The sequence below is a fragment of the Zophobas morio genome, unplaced genomic scaffold (assembly GCF_036711695.1).
Source record: "Zophobas morio isolate AGI-343-1 ecotype UQ-CSIRO unplaced genomic scaffold, CSIRO_AGI_Zmor_V1 ptg000023l, whole genome shotgun sequence".
Classification (NCBI taxonomy): domain Eukaryota; kingdom Metazoa; phylum Arthropoda; class Insecta; order Coleoptera; family Tenebrionidae; genus Zophobas; species Zophobas morio.
In genome coordinates this window covers 517274-536892 of record NW_026972128.1, presented here as the reverse complement: position 1 = coordinate 536892, position 19619 = coordinate 517274, and the positions used below count along the sequence as shown (strand labels likewise).

General features: G+C 40.2%; 3 protein-coding genes across 3 annotated transcripts; 2 read left to right on the top strand and 1 right to left on the bottom strand.

Moving 5' to 3' along the window:
• The first annotated feature begins 930 nt into the window (after positions 1–930).
• On the top strand, positions 931–6066 carry LOC135134639 (uncharacterized). The gene is made up of 4 exons (XM_064063365.1): positions 931–1180; positions 1238–1678; positions 2108–2163; positions 2218–6066. Exons 1-4 carry the CDS (start codon positions 931–933, stop codon positions 6064–6066), a joined length of 4596 nt encoding a protein of 1531 aa, XP_063919435.1.
• A 2484-nt stretch (positions 6067–8550) lies between these two features.
• LOC135134638 (uncharacterized) lies at positions 8551–9249 on the bottom strand. The gene has a single exon (XM_064063363.1). It carries the CDS (start codon positions 9247–9249, stop codon positions 8551–8553), a length of 699 nt encoding a protein of 232 aa, XP_063919433.1.
• Positions 9250–9299: 50 nt separating this feature from the next.
• On the top strand, positions 9300–18392 carry LOC135134637 (acidic mammalian chitinase-like). The gene is made up of 7 exons (XM_064063362.1): positions 9300–9333; positions 9894–9917; positions 17113–17283; positions 17341–17683; positions 17733–18042; positions 18093–18209; positions 18261–18392. The coding sequence occupies exons 1-7, from the start codon at positions 9300–9302 to the stop codon at positions 18390–18392; spliced, it is 1131 nt and encodes a 376-aa protein (XP_063919432.1).
• Positions 18393–19619: the final 1227 nt, after the last annotated feature.

Genomic DNA, 19619 nt, shown 5'->3' with positions numbered 1-19619 from the left:
GTCGTCTAATTCACGTCAATTTTTGGTCATAACTCGTCGGCGACGTCATTCGCCCAAAAAAATCACGTGATAATGACGAGATTTTTATGACTTATTTCTGACGTCAAGTAATGACGTCAAAAGGCCGTCCTTTCTTCGTCATGTTTTATAGATTATATGATCAATTAGATGTGGGTCGTCGTATTCTTTAAAAAGTGGCCTTCATAATGCTTAATTATATTATATTTAGAGCAAAAAATACAACGGCTTTATTAGAAATACACCAAGTTTTTTCATTCTAATAATTTCTAATAATTATTTTTGAAAACGTGTTTACTCTGGAAGTGGCATTTTGTAAGTACCTGCTTGGCAAATTATAAATAGAACATCTGGGGTTGAGCGTAGTGAAGATCCAACAACACAAAGTCATAAAAATTTTTTGTCCATTGTCCCTATAACGGGACAAGGTTTTAAAGAGTTCATTCGTCGAATTTTGATTTTATAAAGACGTTTATAAAGTGATGATGGTAACCAAAAAAATTAGAGAGTGATTCATTTTTAGTTTTATTAAATTTATTTCATCTAATGAAAAAATAATGCTCAACTTCCGTATTTACTATTGTTCGAACAGTAAGTGCTCCATTCCGGCGCACGCGCGAGTGAGCGGAAGTAGTACGCTACTGAACGTAAAAGGTGCATGAGTGAACGTTTTTTCCTCTCGCGTGTTCCTCGTTGTACTTCTCAACATCAGGCTACCAAGAACCAGGGGCCCCTGTCACCGCCAGCAGGATACTCCAGGTTAGTGGTACTTCTCAGTTATTCTCGGTCCTTCGCGCAAAGTTAAGTCACGGCACCCCGCGTGCACATTTGGTCCTAATCGAAGCCGGATCATAACCTCAAATTTGTCGGTTTATCGGTTTCTCGATCGACGCTTTATCGCGTATCGCCGCAATGACTAACGAAGAATTGTTGCAATCTCAAATTAAGAAGCTCGCCGTACTGAAATCTACACGGGAAAAGTTATTTGCTCAAGTTCAAAACTGTTATGACTCCGTGAAGAGAACCACCGTTGATACAGCTCTTCAGTTCAAGCCTCGGTACGAAAAACTAGAGGTTATTGAGATAGAAATGGATAAGACTCAGAATGCAATTATTCAGCTAAATGCAGATTTATTGGATAATCGCCATGCTCTCGAAGTCTGTAAGGTGCAAACAGCTTTCGATGATTTAGTATTTAACACACGTGGTCGTTATTTAGACCTGGTGAAGACACAACCTCCGCAGCAAACCAGCAGTAATTCGGTCGCCAACAGCAACCAGCATTTGCCCAGAATAAATATCCCTACGTTCACCGGTCGCATCGAAGAGTGGTCGGCGTTTTTCTCACTGTTCGATTCGGTTGTCCACAAAAACGATGCGTTATCAGAAGCTGAAAAATTCCAGTATTTGCGCTCTTATCTGCGAGATGACGCATTAACAGTCATTGCCAATTTTCATTTAACCCCCGAAAATTACGCACTGGCGTATGAGGCATTGCAACTTCGCTACCAGAATAAAAGACGGTTGGCGACTCACTACGTCAATCAAATTCTAGGTTTTACTCCTTTATCATCCCCAAGTTCTAGAAGTTTGAGACATTTTTTGAATATTCATTCGAATTCCATTAATGCTCTTAAGGCTTTGAATCTTCAAGACCTTGGTGATTTTTTGCTGTTTCAATTATCGTTTGCAAATTTGGATCCTGTATCTAGAAAAGCTTTTGAGAACAGGCAAAGTTCAAATTCCGTTCCCAGCTATCAGGCGTTAATTGATTTCATAACGGATCAGAATCGAACGTACGAACTTCTCTCTCTCAGGACACCAAAGCACCGAAATGTAAATCTCTATCAGTTAAGTCATTCCGTGCTTCACTCATGACAAATGCCAAATCCGATGCCTCCTCTACGTGCTCTGTCCCGTGCGTGCTCTGCAAAGGTTCACATCCCTTTCCGGCATGCAGCGAATTTCTCCAGAAAACAAATGAACAGAAATATGATACGTTGAAGAGATTGAGACGATGCTTCAACTGTTTGGGTGCTCATAATCGAAATGAATGTCAATCTCGTAAAACTTGTCGTATTTGTCACAGCAACAAGCATCACTCCGTGTTACACCAGGAGTCCAAGGTGGATACCTCCGAAACTAGTACTTCTCCCTCTGTAGAGGAAAAAAAAATCTCCCGTTGTGTTTTCGTGCAAGACCTCAGCGGAGCGCAACACTGTTTTACTAGCGACTGTGACAGCCCAGATCCAAGACTGTAATGGAGATTATCACAAGATAAGAGCTGTGGTTGATCCCGGCTCTCAAGTATCAGTGATTACTTCATCAACGGCGCAACATTTGGGATTAAAAAGAAGCAGATCTCCCATTGAAGTTACTGGCATCGCCAGTTTTCCTGTCCGAACTCAAGGTCTCATTCGTACCACTCTACGCTCTAGAACTCGTGCTGATGTCGTAAACGTTCACGCTGTTGTACTTTCGGATATTCCTAATAAATTTCCTAGTCAGACGTTACCTTCTCACATTAAGGATCAGTTCAGTCATCTAACGTTAGCTGATGAAAACTTCCATCAAGCTGCTCGAGTTGAATTCTTAATTGGAGCAGATCTATATCCTCACATTTTATGTAATACGCAGCCTAATGTTATTCAAGGACAACCCTCTGCCATTGACACAATCTTTGGATGGATAATTATAGGCTCGATTTCATCTTCAACAAATTCCCCCTTGTGTTCTCTTCTCACATGCAACGATTCTCTTGATGATACCGTTCGTAAGTTTTGGGAAACTGAGACTCTCGCTGATAACCTTTCAGTCTCCAATCCTGAAGATGACTTTTGTCAAGCTTATTTCAAGGACACGCACTATCGCGAACGCTCAGGCAGACATGTGGTATCAATGCCAGTCCGTAAGCAGCGCTCGCCGCTTCTCAGCAACCGAGAGACAACTCTGAACACTTATCTCAAAATGGAAGCTCGAATGTCTCGGCGTCCCCAACTCAACGCTGCTTATATTACTTTTCTCCAAGAATACCGCGATCTCGGACATATGCAACTAGCCGCACAACCTTCCATGTACGTAATGCCTCATCATTGTGTTCAAAAGGAAACTAGTTCAACTACCAAAGTGCGAGTTGTGTTTAACGGATCCTCCTCTGACCCAAACGGGACAACGCTTAATCAGCAACTTCTGCCCGGTCCTAAGCTACAAAAGGATTTGAGCCACATTCTCATGAATTTTCGCCTTCATGCTATAGCAGTCACAGCGGATATTCAACAGATGTATACACAGATTTGGTTGAATCCAAAGCAACGTTATCTCCAGCACATATTCTGGAGGCCAGATCCCGCTTCTAATGTGCAGGAGTATGAGTTAAAAACAGTGACATATGGTTTAGCACCATCAGCATATCTTGCTCAACGTGTCCTTCTCCAGCTCGTCGAGGACGAAGGGCATGAGTTCCCATTGGCAGTACAAGCTATCACAGAAAGCACCTATGTGGACGATATTGCGCATGGTGCCTCTACAGTTGAGGAAGCGAAGTCGCTACAGTTACAACTCGCAAACCTACTCACTCGTGGCGGTTTCCAGCTGAGAAAATGGGCTAGTAATGATCCAATTGCTCTAGATCATGTTCCAGAACAGCATCGTGAATCTCCGTTGAATTTCTCAAGTGACGATCCTTCTATTAAGATTCTTGGATTACGGTGGGATCCTCGGTCTGATACTTTCACCTATTATGTACAAGAATTTGATTCTCAAATTACCAAGCGCACTGTTCTTTCTTATATCGCTCGAATCTTTGATCCCATGGGGTGGTTATCTCCAATTGTATTTTGGGCTAAGCATTTTCTGCAACAGATATGGATCTCTAAAGTGGGCTATGATGATATCCTGCCGCCTTCCCTAGCGGAGGCTTGGGGAAGGTTTTCTTCTCAAATGCGGTGTCTACGCGCACTTAAAATTCCTCGATACATTCTCCAAAGTTTGCCACGTTTGCTCTTGGTGGGATTCTCGGACGCTTCCTCTAAAGGATACTCCGCTTGCATCTATTTACATGCGTATGATTCCAGTAGCACTTGTAGCAATTATCTTTTGAAGGCCAAGAACAAAGTGGCACCCCTCAAGACATTGACTATTCCTCGATTGGAACTCTGTGGAGCGTTGTTATTATCTAGACTACTTCGTGATGTGATTAAATCTCTTAAAGCCGTAAGATTTGAAAATGTTCATCTCTATACCGATTCTCAGATTGTCCTTGCATGGCTCCACACCTCTCCTCATCTTCTCAAAACCTACGTGGCCAATCGTGTAGTTCGCATATTAGAGCATACATCTCTTCACCAATGGGCACACACAGTGTCGAATCAAAATTCAGCCGACTTTGCGTCTCGAGGATTATTTCCCGAAGAGATCATGGATTGTCATTCCTGGTGGAATGGACCAGATTTTATGCAGAATCCGCCGTCCAAGTGGCCCCTAAGAGGCGATAATTATGTCGCACCCGAAAAGCTCCCTGAGCGTAAAAACGATCCTATAGTTTTGCGCATCCAAGCCGACCCAGAAAATCCTCTGTATGAAGTTGTGTCACGATTTTCTTCATTTAGTAGACTACAACGCGCTTTCGCATTTATTCGCCGATGGCTACTCCGAATAAGATGTCCCGAGATGAAGGGTCCACTCTCAAGCGAAGAGATGCGATACTCGACCTTATCGCTTGTGCGTCTCACACAGCAAAACCATTTTCCTCTGCTTATAGAAGAGTTGCGTTCCAAAGGTCACACCACAACTCCATTAAGGAAGCTGTTCCCATTCTTGGATGCAATGGGTATAGTTAGGGTGGGCGGACGGCTACGACACTCCGCCCTTCCCCTAGATGCGAAACACCCTCTGCTTTTACCTCAGAAAGCTCATCTCTCGGCTTTAATTTGCGACTACTATCATCTGTACGCTTGCCACGCTGGACCTAGAAGCGTGCAGACGCTTATACAGCAGAAGTTCTGGATAATATCGATTCGATCCCTCCTACGGCAACGCATTTTTCGCTGCATTCGCTGTTTTAAGTTTAAATCGAAACCTGTATTTCCCTTCATGGCTGATCTACCACCAGCTCGAGTTCAACCTAGCAAACCGTTTTCCTCTGTTGGCATTGACTTTGGCGGACCCTTCACGGTCAGGGAAAGTCGTCGACGTAAGGCCCACACATACAAAGGGTATCTCTGTTTATTCATATGTATGTCTACGAAAGCGGTCCATTTAGAAATGGTCTCGGAACTCTCCACGAAAGCCTCGCTCAACAGATTCACCGCACGCCGTGGTCTACCCTCTGACATATACTCTGATTGCGGACGTAACTTTCTCGGCGCCGCTCGACACCTGAGGGAGGTGAGTCAGTTTCTACGTTCGCACTCCTCTGAGATAACGAGTTCCTTAACTTCTTTGGAGATAAAATGGCATTTTAACCCTCCAGCCGCCCCCAATTTTGGCGGCCTATGGGAGGCTGCGATCAAATCCGCAAAGAGTCTCTTGTATCGATCAATCGGCACCTCTCTCTTAACTTTCGAAGAGTACAGCACGCTATTTTGTAAGATTGAGGCTGTATTGAACAGCCGTCCCTTATGTGCCGTCACCTCTAACCCAGAAGACGCTGTAGATTACCTAAGCCCTGGACATTTCTTAGTCGGCAGACCGTTATTGCAACCTCCTGAAGCTCCCTTGGAGGACAACTTGAATTGGACCTGTCGGTGGCAACTACTCTCCCAGCTGTATCAGCGGTTCTGGAAGAGGTGGTCTACGGAGTATCTCCATACTCAACTCCAACGTCAGAAGTGGAATAAGGATCAACCAAACATTCAACCCGGCGCCATTGTCGCATTGTATGGCGCAGAAACTACCCCCCTTTCATGGCCGTTAGGACGCGTACAAGAGGTACATCCTGGAACCGATGGAGTCGTCCGTGTGGCCACAGTGAAAACCTCGACCGGTTTATATACGCGTCCGGTAAACAAGCTCGTGATTCTCCCAACCCAATTCTCAATGGAGAATTGAGTGAGCTCTCATAATGTGCATAAAGAACTCTCTTTAATTTTCGTTTAATTTTTCGTTAAATTTTGTTAAAATTGGTGGGCGGTTATGTTCGAACAGTAAGTGCTCCATTCCGGCGCACGCGCGAGTGAGCGGAAGTAGTACGCTACTGAACGTAAAAGGTGCATGAGTGAACGTTTTTTCCTCTCGCGTGTTCCTCGTTGTACTTCTCAACATCAGGCTACCAAGAACCAGGGGCCCCTGTCACCGCCAGCAGGATACTCCAGGTTAGTGGTACTTCTCAGTTATTCTCGGTCCTTCGCGCAAAGTTAAGTCACGGCACCCCGCGTGCACAACTATATAATACACCAGATGTTTGGGGCGTGCATTCAGACTTTCCCTTTTTTCCGTATTTATGTTTATTGCACTTCACAGTGGAGCTTTAGAATTTCAATATTTCCATTCCAGTCCAGTTGGTTCTCAACCACCGGAACTTTCTCGTGTACTTCATTTTTAAAGCAATTTTGTGAAAAATTCTGCCATTCAGTGTGGGTTGTATTTACACTAGGTAAGTTTTAATATCTAATAAAGTAATCATTTTAATTTTTACGTGTTTCTGTTATTTTTGATAACTGTGTAGATAACAAAAGCAGTTTTTTCAGATAAGCTGGAAAGACCACCACTGAAGATACTCCCGCTGATTATAAAGAACTTACGGTGATTGTTTTTGAAAATAAGACGCCATAAAATATTGCAAAGGTATCCTACTGCAATTTTTTATGAACTAATGAACATAATTTTACTCTAGGCTTGAAACAAATACAAAAAACATGTGCGAAACCTAAGAAATGCTAAAGGAAACGAGTGAAAAAATCTCCAACATAGATACGTCATCAAATCTGACAACTGAAAAAGGAAACAAAAATAGAAGATATGCTGCCAAGACCACAACTAAACAAATTTTGACGAATTAGAAGATTATTTTTGCCTGTTAGAACAAGCAGGTTTCTTTGTAAGTTAAAAAAAATACAATGAATTAATATATACATATAACGTAATATTAGATATTACATACAGCTAGATGCCTATAATACTAGATATTTTTTGGTAACTTACTATACATGGCACATTTCGCTTCATTGTACTAAAAAGTATTGAAAACGAGATTTTCCTGATTGGCTATACGTTTTTGTCAATGTAACCATTTTACGATTATAGGTTAGATTCAAGTAAATTTAACATTTTTAAAGTGCAGAATTTGTCTTCTGCTTTAAGCTGTAATCCCTTAAATTTAATAATAGCCAAGTGCTTGCTATTGCCCACAGACGAAAAAATGATTGCATTTCCATTAATCCATGCACTCTAACGGGTTTTTCTTTTCAGTGCAATAAATTGAGGCAGACTTAAAAAACTTAGTTTATTAATATGATTGTTTAAACAGAATTAATTTTAGTGGTACTTTTTTGTGTGTTGTGGACAGTCAAGTCGTCGCGAATTAGATAGTTTTACAGTGCATTTTCAAATCAATTAATTCCAACAATGCGATTCAATTCTCTTTTCCCTTTATTCTAGTTTTTTTTTTTTTAATATTTTTGTCAATAGATTTGTTTGTGTGTTTAATACTGATTTATAGTTTATGATAGTTTTCTTTTAATATTCGTTGTAACTAAATAGATTTCTTTGTGTTTTTAAAACTGATTTTTCTTTAAATAGCATATTTTATTGCAACGTTTATTTTTGATTATATATTGTATATTATCATTTTTTTTTTGTTTATACTAATTATACTCGTAATTACCTGTATGTAGATGTGTATCTGTTCTTAGGAGTGGTTTATCTTTATTTTGTTTAATTGACATATATTTTTTGATTTGTTTTTTTGAAGTTCATTGTTGGTTGTATAGAACTTTAGTAATTTTTTTTTTTTACACTAATTTGTTTAACTTTAATTAATATATATTTTGTTTTGGGGTTTACCTGGTGATTATAACGAATTATAATATTTTATTTAAGGTAAACGATATAAAAATATAAAATTATTTCAGCGTTTTATTTATTGCATATTTTTTTCTAAAAATCCTGTTCCGGCTCGAAGACCAATGTTCCGGCTCGAAGACCAATGTTCCGGCTTGAATGCCAATGTTTCGTACAACCCGAATCGTAATACCAACGTTTTTTGTAATTGTTGATACGACCATGTATGGTCTTCCGAATTGTACCTTGATATTGCTCGTGGTACCTTTGTTTGCTATAATTGAAATAATGGACAGCGTTCGGTTTTGATGTTTAATGTAGGACGGTTACAGAAGTACTAAAATTACAGAGCTATTTACAAAAACAGGTAAAGATACCCAAAAGGGTCAGTGGCCGCTTCCGGAAATGCAACATCCCGCCGGCCTTGAAGGGTTCTTCAATATTATTCTGTACAAATTAAAACAAACTATGACAAATGAAAAAAAAATGAAATATACAATAGAAGTGAACTTAATAAAATACATATGATATCCACTATTCAATTGGTAAAACGCACACTTTGTTTATTGGACGCTTCACTATACCGCTAATTGTTTTCACGGAAACTACCCGCACATGCCCGTCACTGCCCGGATGGAGCTCTTGAATTCGGCACATCTTCCACGCAAGCGGGGGCAGGTTGTCCTCCTTGAGCACAACGAGTGCTCCTGGTTGGAGTTCTTCCTTCGACGCCGCCTTCCACTTCGTGCGTTGTTGCAACTCGTTCAGATATTCTAATGACCAGCGTCGCCAGAAATGCTGTTTAATTTGTTGAATGCGCTGCCAATGATTTAGTCGATTGGATGGAACATCGACCAAGTTTTCTTGAGGCAACGCAATTAGTGGACTCCCGATTAAGAAATGGCCAGGAGTTAGAGGTGATAGGTCGTTGGGGTCATTTGAAAGGGGTGTCAAAGGACGAGAATTCAAACATGCTTCGATTTCAACTAATAGGGTATAAAACTGATCGTAATTCAGCAATGCGTTTTTCGTCACTCGACTAATGTGGTATTTTGCTGACTTAATACCCGCTTCCCATAAACCGCCCATATGAGGGGATCTACTTGGTATAAAATGCCAGTGAAGATTTTGCATTTCTAATTTATTGGTTAGTTCACCGAAAGCTTGTGATTGAAATAATTTACTTAATTCGTTATTACTCCCTACAAAATTAGTTGCATTGTCCGAATACATGTTAAGAACCTTGCCACGACGGGCTACCATGCGATTAAGTGCACTCAGAAATGTTTGACTTGAACAATCGCAAACTAATTCAATGTGAATTGCCTTTGTGGCCAAACAGATAAAAAGAGCAATATATGATTTGATTGATTTTGAAGTTCGTAAAAAACCATTTTTGATAAAAATGGGACCAGCATAGTCGACTGCGCAATTGACAAATGGTCTAATTGTTTGCTGTATTCGAGCTCTAGGCAAATTACCCATCAATTGATTAAGGGAAGTAGGTTTTGCTTTAAAACACGGGACACATTGCCTTAAAACACTCCTTACGGCGTTACGCCCGCTCAAAGGCCAAAATTGTTGTCGTACAGTGGCTAGTGTGCATTGACTTCCTGCATGTTTTAGTTGCCTATGTATGTCTGTTATTATTATTTTGGTAATATGATGGTTTTTTGGGATTACATAAGGATGTTTTTGTGTTTCTTGTAAGTCAGAATTAACTAGTCTACCGCCTACTCGGATTAGACCATGGTTATCCAAAAATGGGTTTAATGAAAGTAACTTACTTGGTTTATTAACCTGCCCGTTACTGGTTAATTGTGCAATTTCGCTAGAAAATACTTGTGTCTGAAGCAGTTTAAGTATACATTGCTTAGCATTTTCAACCTCCTCAAATGTAAGTGGTTTCGGTTTTTGCATAGGTAATCTTGCTTTGTGTTTGGGTTGATTAAGCTGGGTCTGGTTTCTCAAAGCATTGTGTTTGAACCTAAAGATCCATGCTACAATAGTTATTAATTTCTTAAATGAGGAAAACCTATATAAAATTGAATAGTCAGTTACACTGTGCGTTTGTGCGGCAATCAGTGTAGTTTTCCTTTCTGGAACATCGGATAAATTATATTGAGGAATTATGGGCCAATATGAATTATGTAATTGATTTAAATTAACCCCATTGGATGAACTTGTAGAACTGTTGAAAACCACTCGCACCTTGGTGCTAATACTTGTTTCCTTTATTACTGGATGGTGACTAAGATAAAGGCGATTTTCTTTCAGAGGGTCTGGGGTATTTACTACCTCCATGTGTCCCAGTTCAATGTATTCGGTCATAAATTTACTGTAATCATTATGAAGCTTAGGAGCTTTCACCAACCGCCTTTCTAATGAGTAAAATTTTGAAAGAGTTCCGTTGAAAGAATTACCTGGCTCCAGGTGGCAGTCTTTAAAGGGTAGTTTTACTATAAACCTACCGGAAACATCTCGTTTGAAGTTTGCCGAAAAATTATTTTCGCATAATTGTTCTTCCTTGGAGAGAGGCTTACTCATGGGTATTTCCTCAATTTGCCACAATTTAGCTACCTGAGTTTCTAATGAATTAACTGCCACATTGCACGATACCTGTTTAATCCTTTCCGGAATTTTAAGTTTACCACCGAAAACCCAACCCAGTTTTGTTTCTCGGAGGGACGGTAAATCTGTACCAAAACTTAATGAACCGGCTAAAATTAGTTCCCAAAAAACTTCGTTGCTAATTAGCAAATCGACAGGTCTAGATTTATGAAATTCAGGATCCGCCAACTGGATATTATTTGGAATTTTGAATATTTTATGCGAAAAATTGAATGGCGGGGTGTTTCTTGTGATCTGCTCTAAAATTAAGCAATTCAGCTGTGTGGTAAATGAACTAACTCTGGACTTGATTGTAACGTTTACACTATTGTTAATAATTGTAGGAGATGAATTCTGAGGGTTAATTCCAGAAATTTGCACCTTAGTCGGTAAGTTATCCAATTCAAGTCTATCAGCTAAAGATTTTGTAATAAAATGTGACTCCGATCCTCCATCTAATAAGGCACGACAGAAATGATAATTATCATACTTGTCTTTTATGTATACAAGTACAGTTGATAACAATACTTTAACATCCTTTACTTGCGAACCGAAATTTGTTAATGTGGTGCTAGTTTGAGGATCTACTGTAGGTTCAGTTGGATTGTCAAAATGCAGAAGCGAATTATGTTTTTCTTTACATATTTTGCAAGTATAAGAAGATCGGCAAGAATTTAAAGAATGCGATTTTAAGCAATTAACGCACAATTTTAATTTGTTGATTTGTGACCGACGTTGCTTGACAGCTAATTTTAAAAATTCTTCACAATGATAAATAAAATGATTACCCTTACAGTGAGGACAACTTAATTGATACTTGTTTGCGATATGAACAGATTTGTGGTTGACGGGCCTTGGTTTTGGATTAAATTGTTGTGTTTTAAATAACTTATTGGATTCTAATGACTCCAATAATTGATACCTTTTCGTTAAAAATGCTTTCATTTGAGCCATTGTTGGCAATTCAGTTCCTACTAATGAATTTTCCCATTCTCTAGTTGTAATAAAATCGAATTTAGTTGTTACTAGATAAATTAAGATTGGGTCCCAACTTTGAACTTCTAATTTCAATGCCTCAAGAGCTTTCAAATTTGAATTTAATTTATCTGTAAACATGCGGAGTGTGTTAGCAGAATCTTTTGTAACATTAGGTAAATTGAACATTTCACGCATGTGATTTTTGACTAAAAGATTTTTGTTTTCATAGCGTTCTTTTAATAATTCTAAAGCAACTTTATAATTTTCATTGTTGATACACAAATCGGAAATTATATTACCAGCTTCTTTTTTAAGGCATGATTTTAAATATTGTAATTTTTGGACATCACTTAATGTTTTGTTGTCGTGAATAAGTGATTCAAACGTATTATAAAAATTAGGCCACTGTGTTATTTCACCATCAAAATTTGGAATTTCTAATGTTGGTAATTTAACTTGAATATTATTAGTAGGTTGTAAATTAGGATTTGGTGATACCGATCTTTGTGAATCGGGTTGAAATTTGGAAATAAGATGTTGTGAGCGTGTGATTACTCTATAATATAAAGATTCGTATTGTTCACGGGGATCACTAAGAGGTTCTGACTAAGTGCTCTCTTCATCAGTTTGGCCAGTAGAGGAATTTTCTAATGACTCGATAATTATTTGCAATTTATCTAACTCGTCTAATAAAGGCTTAATGCGTGTTAGTCTGTATTTAAGTTCTACAACATCATGTTCAGAGTTAACATTATTTAAGAAATTATCGTACCTATTGAGCTGGTTAATGATTATTTTTTGTTGATTCTTACTGTGCTGTAACTTTTCTATCATTTTGGGAGGCATATTAGCGAATAACGAAATGCAGTATTATTGATCGCGAAATCGAAATCGACACTTACCGAATTCTCGAATTATGGATTGGATAGGAAGTGAAATGATGGAGTCCACTAACCTTGTCTCTGGTTCTGGAGATGGTGTTCCTCCTGCCGTCCTGCGGGATTGATTGCGGTGGTGACTCTCCGCCGAAGATGCTGTCCAAATTTGAAGTTGATTCCAACTCGGTGCAACGTGGTGGTGATCCTTTTGTAGGAATGCTGCCCACTGCTGCCGTCGCTTCCAGTTGATGATAATGATGTCGATTAGCGAAATGTATTTCTGCGCGATTTGATCCAACCCGGGTCGATATGGACCAATGTTCCGGCTCGAAGACCAATGTTCCGGCTCGAAGACCAATGTTCCGGCTCGAAGACCAATGTTCCGGCTTGAATGCCAATGTTTCGTACAACCCGAATCGTAATACCAACGTTTTTTGTAATTGTTGATACGACCATGTATGGTCTTCCGAATTGTACCTTGATATTGCTCGTGGTACCTTTGTTTGCTATAATTGAAATAATGGACAGCGTTCGGTTTTGATGTTTAATGTAGGACGGTTACAGAAGTACTAAAATTACAGAGCTATTTACAAAAACAGGTAAAGATACCCAAAAGGGTCAGTGGCCGCTTCCGGAAATGCAACAAATCCAAACATAAAAAACGTCTTAAAATGGACAGGAAATGCCGTCTCCAAGACGTCAGTACATCACGTCAATAGTTCGTTACAAAATCACGTCAATAGTTCGTTACAAAATAACTTCATCTGGACGAGACATTTGACCGTCATTGGTACGTCAATATCACGTGAAATCTTTGGTCACTATGACGTAATTGATGACCATTTATTCCCGTGAAAAAGACGAAATCATGTTGCCTGGATAGTACGACGATGGCTTTGTCGGAGAGGTTCTTCAATGCTTTGTTCGGGATGCCGTCTGGGCCTGGAGGTTTCCTGGGCTTGAGGAGTTGGATGATTGCTCTGATTTCATCGGGATTGGTTTTACGGATGAGCTCGTCTTCGTCGGCTTCTGCCCATCGAATTTCTTCGACGATTTCTTCGACGAGGTCCAGATGCTCGTCGTCTGCATCAAGGTCGATGTTCGTCTGGCACTGGTTCTCCAGACTGTGAGCGAAGGCGGCGGTTTTGTCCTCATCTGTGAAAGTGGCCTCTTGTCGCTTCTCAGTGCTTTGGCCATTCTCCAGGTCGATAGGTCCATGGTGTTGAGGGACTCGAGTTCTTTGGTCCCACTGCTCGTTCCTAAGTGCTTGCCGGACTTCCCGTTGGAGGCGGTTCGCTGCAGTCCAGTCGGTTTGTTCTCCGGTTCGTCGTGCAGTTCGTCTGGCTCTGTTCTTTTCCCTGATGAGATTCGCGATACGCTGTGGTATCGCGGGCCGTTTGAGTGACCGTACAGGGCGTCGAACTGAGGTCGCGTCGATGGAGGTCCAGGGTTGCTCTTTCGACTTGCTCGCTATCCTGAAAATTCGTTACAAACTTACCAAAGTTGCCCTTGATATGTTCGGCTAATTTCGTCCAGTCCGTGGTTGTGATTATGTTGGCCGCGGGATCGTTGGGTTCGTTCCCGATGCGCATAATCACCGGGAGGTGGTCGGAGTGGAGCTCGTCGACGACGGTGACGTCCACTTCGTGTCGGAGGTTCTTGACTAGGGCAATGTCCAGGACATCATCTGGTGCATCTGGTCGGGCTCAGGGGTAGAACGTCGGTTCCTCGGTGGAGATGACGTCTACTTCTGCGCTGTTTTGGAGGAAGGTTCGGAGTCGCCTTCCGTTCGGGTTGTTCTGGCGGCTGTGCCAGTCGGAGTGCTTGGTGTTGAAGTCGCCAGCTGCGATGACGGCCCCGTCGCCTTGACGAGGTCAGCGATGTCTTCAACCTGAAGCGTGTCGGAGTTGTTGTAACAAGCAATTAGGTGCAGAGTCCCTCTCGCACTCACAACGGTTACTGCCGTTGTTTCCAGTTGTCGGAGATTGGGGACGTAAGAATAAGAGTGTTTAATCTCTTCCTTACGTAGATGGCCGTTCCTCTACTGTTTCCATCCCGGCGTTCCATTCGGTGCAGGATATAACCCGGCATCTTGGGATCTCGGGAGTTCCACAGGAGGTTCGTCTCGTTGTCGAGGATGGCATCGAACTGGCGGTCTTCCATGAATTCTTCGAGTTCAAAACGCCCGGTCCGGAGTGAGTTGGCATTCCAGAAGGGGATCTGCAAAGAATTAACAATTAGTGGTGTACTACCCATCTAATTTTTAAAGAGGAGCGGAAGGAATGCCACCATTTTCTCCGCCATGGATTGAGAGTCCTTGGCGGCGGTGATGGCGGTCATTAGCTGGGTCTTCTGGAGCTAGAGGTCGGCCTGCTGGCGAGCCGTGAGGATGACCTTCTTGGCGACGGGAGCGGCTTTGGGTTTGGGGGCGGCGGTCTTGGGGACGGTCGTCTTGGACGATGCGGTGGACTTCTTTGAAGACTTCGGTTGCTGCGGCTTGGAGAGCCTGGGACACCCCTTGTAGCTGGCCGTCTGTGGCCCGCCACAATTAGCGCATTTCGGGGCCTGCTTTCGCTGTTAATCGCAGTCTCTGGTCTGGTGACCAGCTCCGCATTTCACGCAGCGATGCTCGGCTCTACAATGGCGCTGGGAGTGGTGGAAGCGCTGGCAACGGTGGCATTGGGCAGCGTCCTTGGGCTTGTGGGGCTTCTCCACCTTCACGGAGACGCCGCAGAGAATCTTCACCTCGTAGATTTCGGCCTTCGTGCACATCGGTAGTTCGGTGAGGACGAGAAGCATCGGGGCTCCCGTCGGTGTCCCGCCGTGGGCCTGCCTGGGACTGCGGCGTCTTCTGCTGCTTGGCAGCAGGGGCGCCTGTTTGGGGCTTGATGTTCTTCTGTTTCTTATTGCCAGCAGCAGAGGGGGCTGGCTTCTCCGTGACCGGGTGCTTGGGCTCGACGGGCACGACGGTCGGGGGAGGAGCGGCTCTCTTCGGTTTTTTAGCTGAAGTGGATGGCGTGGGGGCTTGTTCCTCGCCTCTGAGGGCGTAGAACATGTTGATAGTCGTGAAGACTGGCTCGAGGGTGAGGGTGGCGAACCTTTTGGAGCCTGTCCTGGCGGGGACAACTCGAACGGGGCTTCGTCGAAGGCTTCCAGGGGGGGAAGTCGCCTTTCCGTGCGACGGTCGCTTCTTATATGTCTGTTGAAGGGGACCGCTGACTGGACACTTGTGGCGAAATGGAGCTGAGCCCTTGAAGAGCCCCGTGACTTGCCAGCGCGACGAAGTGCCGTGGTGTTTGTCCGGCCACGGTGACACCACCTCGTTATCATATAAATCCTGATCAATCTGATAAACTAACCTACTTAACACATTTTCTTGATTGAAACTGCAAACAGCTCGTAAGTTCTTTTATGATCACAATTAACTAAAATAATGAAAACAGTGTCATTTAGAAACAAATTTAAAACCAACTTGCGTTTGTAAAGTTTGTTAAATTCGAACAAATTATTTTTTGATATCCAGGTTGCATACTCCCACCATTTGGAAAAAAATCTATGGTACTTGTATAACGAGCGAAATCAACAATCCATGCGATAAAAAAATTACTAGAATTTAGTTTTGACGTCTTGTTTTGATTCTTCTGATGTTACAATATCATATGCATAATTCATTAGCAGATTAGTGGGAACGTTAGATATTTTCTGATTCAACAATATAGCTACTCCAGCTTCTCCAAAATGAAGAAGAATGTAAAATAATGCTCTAATAATACAGGTCACGATATACAGGTTTATTGTTTATAATCTACTGATTTCAGTATTTTGTTTACGTATTTTTGTTGTCCGGAAAAAGTTGTTAATACTCGTGTACTACCTGAATGCATATTTAAATAAGAAATTATCACTTGTGTTAAACTGTTTTAAAATGTGAATGTTAGTGTGAGGGTTAATTAAAATAGATAAGTAAGTTATTTTTATTTAGTAGCTGACTTAATTAATCTAATAACAAATTACAATTACAATTACAATAATTTCTTTAACACTATCGTCTTTTCACGTGTTTTTCTTTGGAGGGGTTCTTACATAAAGCCGCATACCAAGGCTTTCTCATCCATTGTGTGCTACTGCTCATAGTATCGCCTAAAAAAGAGGCCTATACCATTAATAAAGCCTAAGATACAATTTAACTATCTTTTTCTTACGTCTAGTCCATCAATAATAAGATTTAAACATTCAACCGTTTCAGATTTCCTAATTTGCAAAGTCTTTAAGCTTATAGTCAAATTTATTTTGTCTGTCTCATAAAGTTTTTATTAAGTCTCTGCACTTAAAAAAATATTTCTTTAAATCTGCTGATTCTTGCGTATCAGTATTTGAATCAGATACTTAATACTTACCTACTTACATTTTGAAGATTCTTTTGTTTAAATTTGATAACGCTTCCTCTTGAAACTAATATAAAAGCTCCCAAATGTCCACGCTTGTTTGTGTTAGACAATCACGCAAAGAAAAATGATTTTTAAGTTACTATTTTTCACAGTTATATTTGCGTCCATTGATTATGGATTTACCGCTACAGGTTTAAAATTTCTACTTACATTTATCACAGAAATAAAATGCAGATTTCCAGATAAAGTAATTTGTTATTACGCTAGCTGGGCTGCAACGAGACCAGGAAATGGTAAATTCGTACCGGAAGATATTGACCCAACTTTGTGCACACATGTGAATTATGCTTTTCTTGGATTGAATGATGATGGTACTCTTGAAGTACTCGATGAAGAGAATGATATAAATCAAGGTAATATCTTCAGAATATATGTTTTTTTTCATAATTAATAAAGTTAATGAAAATTAGGTGGTTTTACACGTGTCAGTGCTTTGAAGGCCATTAACCCAGACTTGAAAGTTCTAATAAGCGTTGGTGGAGCTGCTGCAGATACAGGAGTTTTTTCAACAATTGCTGCTAGTCCAGAAAAACGAGAAGCTTTAGCAGCAAATGCTATCGAATTTTTTGAAACTTATAATTTTGATGGTCTGGATGTCGATTGGGAATACCCTGGAGGTGGCGACATAGAGACATATATAGATCTTCTTTCAACTTTGAAAGAAGCATTCGAACCCAAAGGATATCTGGTTACTGTCGCTGTTAATTCAATACCTTATGAGGTTGGAGGCTACGACATAGCAGCAATGTCAAAGTAAAACACCATTTTATGAATATTGTATAACTAATTCTGGTGCCATTAGCGTTTTAGACTTAATCAACGTTATGACCTACGATTTTCATGCCGGATGGGGAAATACAGCGGAAAATTCTCCTTTGTATGGTGGAGTGAACGAAAGTCAATGGACAAAGGAAAATCGTAATGCTGACGCAGCAATTAGGTATTGGTTAGATGGTGGAGCCGATCCACAAAAGGTTGCCATTGGTGGGGCTTTTTATGGTCACACTTGGATTCTTTCTAATCCGGATAACCATGGACTGGATGCTCCTACCGCTAGCCCAGGTGATCCAGGAGAGTACACGCAAAATATGGGAAGCTTAGGGTACAATGAGGTATGGTATTGCAATTTTCCAAAATGTTTGGTCTAAGTTGGTTTGTAAAGGTTTGTGAGTTTCACCCCAATGGAACTGTGGTTTTCTTGGATGACATGAAAGTTCCTTACCTGTACGACAATAAATTTTGGATTGGTTTTGACAATGAAGAATCTTTAGCTTACAAGGTATAAGTGTTTACAATTAAAAGAGATTATTAAGCCATGATGCGTTTTCAGGTGCAATATGCTAAAGAAAAAAATCTGGCTGGAATTTTTATTTGGTCTATTGAAACCGACGACATGCATGGATTTTGTGGCGAAAAGAACGGATTGTTGAAAGCGATAAATAAGGAAATTAAAAGTATATAAAAAGGCATACTTCATCTATTTATTAGAATAATTGTCACAATTATCTTTATTACCAATAAAAAAAAATACTTTTAAGAAATTATTCACTTCAAAATTTACCTAGTAAATGTTATTTACATTGTACTCTTATTAAATAATTCTCCCACTCCTACACGTGTATTTTATAAATACGTTTTGATTTTTTACCCGACATCCAGATTTTTAGAAAAAAATCAAAATTGGACAACAACAACTTAACTTTGGAACTGAAAAACTAAATGTTCTGAAATCGTGTCACAAACAATAAATATTTATTCATTTATTCTCTATCTAAGATGTGCAAGATATTACGATTCTGTACGATGAACGAGGAAATTTATTTTTGCTTGAATATTTGGAAATACTGTACTGTTATTGTTAGTATTATCCTGTACCTATCCAAACTGATTACGTGTTTTTGATCAAGTGTTGATGACCTCATCACAAAAGTTTTTAATGAAAAAATTCCCTAGAAACTTACGCATAGCATCCTTCTTTATATTTACTTAACACCTCACACATAACTTTTATCATTTTTCGAAAAAGCTAGAGATATGCTGTGACTAAATAAGTTACTTTTTATTGTTTCACGAACTGTTTTAAAGAATTCGTAAAATAATAGAAATAGAGATATAATATACAATATGTTTAATTGTATTTCAGACAAGGGAAGTTCTGTCTAAATAACCTTAGATCAATTTGTTGGGCGATAGCTTAAATTTTAAATGAAATTATGCAGACCTCCTAAGAAAATGTTTTTTAAATCCTTTGCAAAAAAACATAAACCTATATCTGTACTAAAATTTCCTTTCAGATCCCTGGAGACCTGGCTGGTGTTAACTGCCGGACGTGACAATGTGGCAAAAATACTCAGTCGATCTTGTACTTTCATGTCGTTTTAATCGTCTTATGGCGGCTAGCCAAGACACCACAGTATTTATCAATTTAGGTCGTAATTCGCAAATTTGATGAACATATGGACAAGATGAAGTTTATTGACACAAAAAATGCAAGGGTTTGCAACTGGGTTCATTCTCGGCATTTTTGTTCATTAATTATTTTTTTTACTTCCAGAGCATAAGCTAACAAACTACTAATACCGATACTAATGCGTTCTAATCAAAAGCATCATCGTGTAGATGATTAAAGTGTGGTACATTAATGACTTATATAAAACAAGCTCTTTAAACATTTTTCTTACACTGCGAT

Excerpts from the sequence above, each read along its gene's own strand:
- LOC135134637 (XM_064063362.1), top strand. The coding sequence starts at position 9,300 with ATGTTTGACTTGAACAATCGCAAACTAATTCAAT. Across the intron at positions 17,684-17,732 it reads GACATAGCAGCAATGTCAAA|CGTTTTAGACTTAATCAACG; the intron begins GTAAAACACCAT and ends TGGTGCCATTAG. Across the intron at positions 18,210-18,260 it reads AAGAATCTTTAGCTTACAAG|GTGCAATATGCTAAAGAAAA; the intron begins GTATAAGTGTTT and ends ATGCGTTTTCAG.
- LOC135134638 (XM_064063363.1), bottom strand. The coding sequence starts at position 9,249 with ATGTATTCGGACAATGCAACTAATTTTGTAGGGAGTAATAACGAATTA.
- LOC135134639 (XM_064063365.1), top strand. The coding sequence starts at position 931 with ATGACTAACGAAGAATTGTTGCAATCTCAAATTAAGAAGCTCGCCGTA. Across the intron at positions 1,679-2,107 it reads TTTGAATCTTCAAGACCTTG|CAACAAGCATCACTCCGTGT; the intron begins GTGATTTTTTGC and ends TATTTGTCACAG. Across the intron at positions 2,164-2,217 it reads GGTGGATACCTCCGAAACTA|ACCTCAGCGGAGCGCAACAC; the intron begins GTACTTCTCCCT and ends TTTTCGTGCAAG.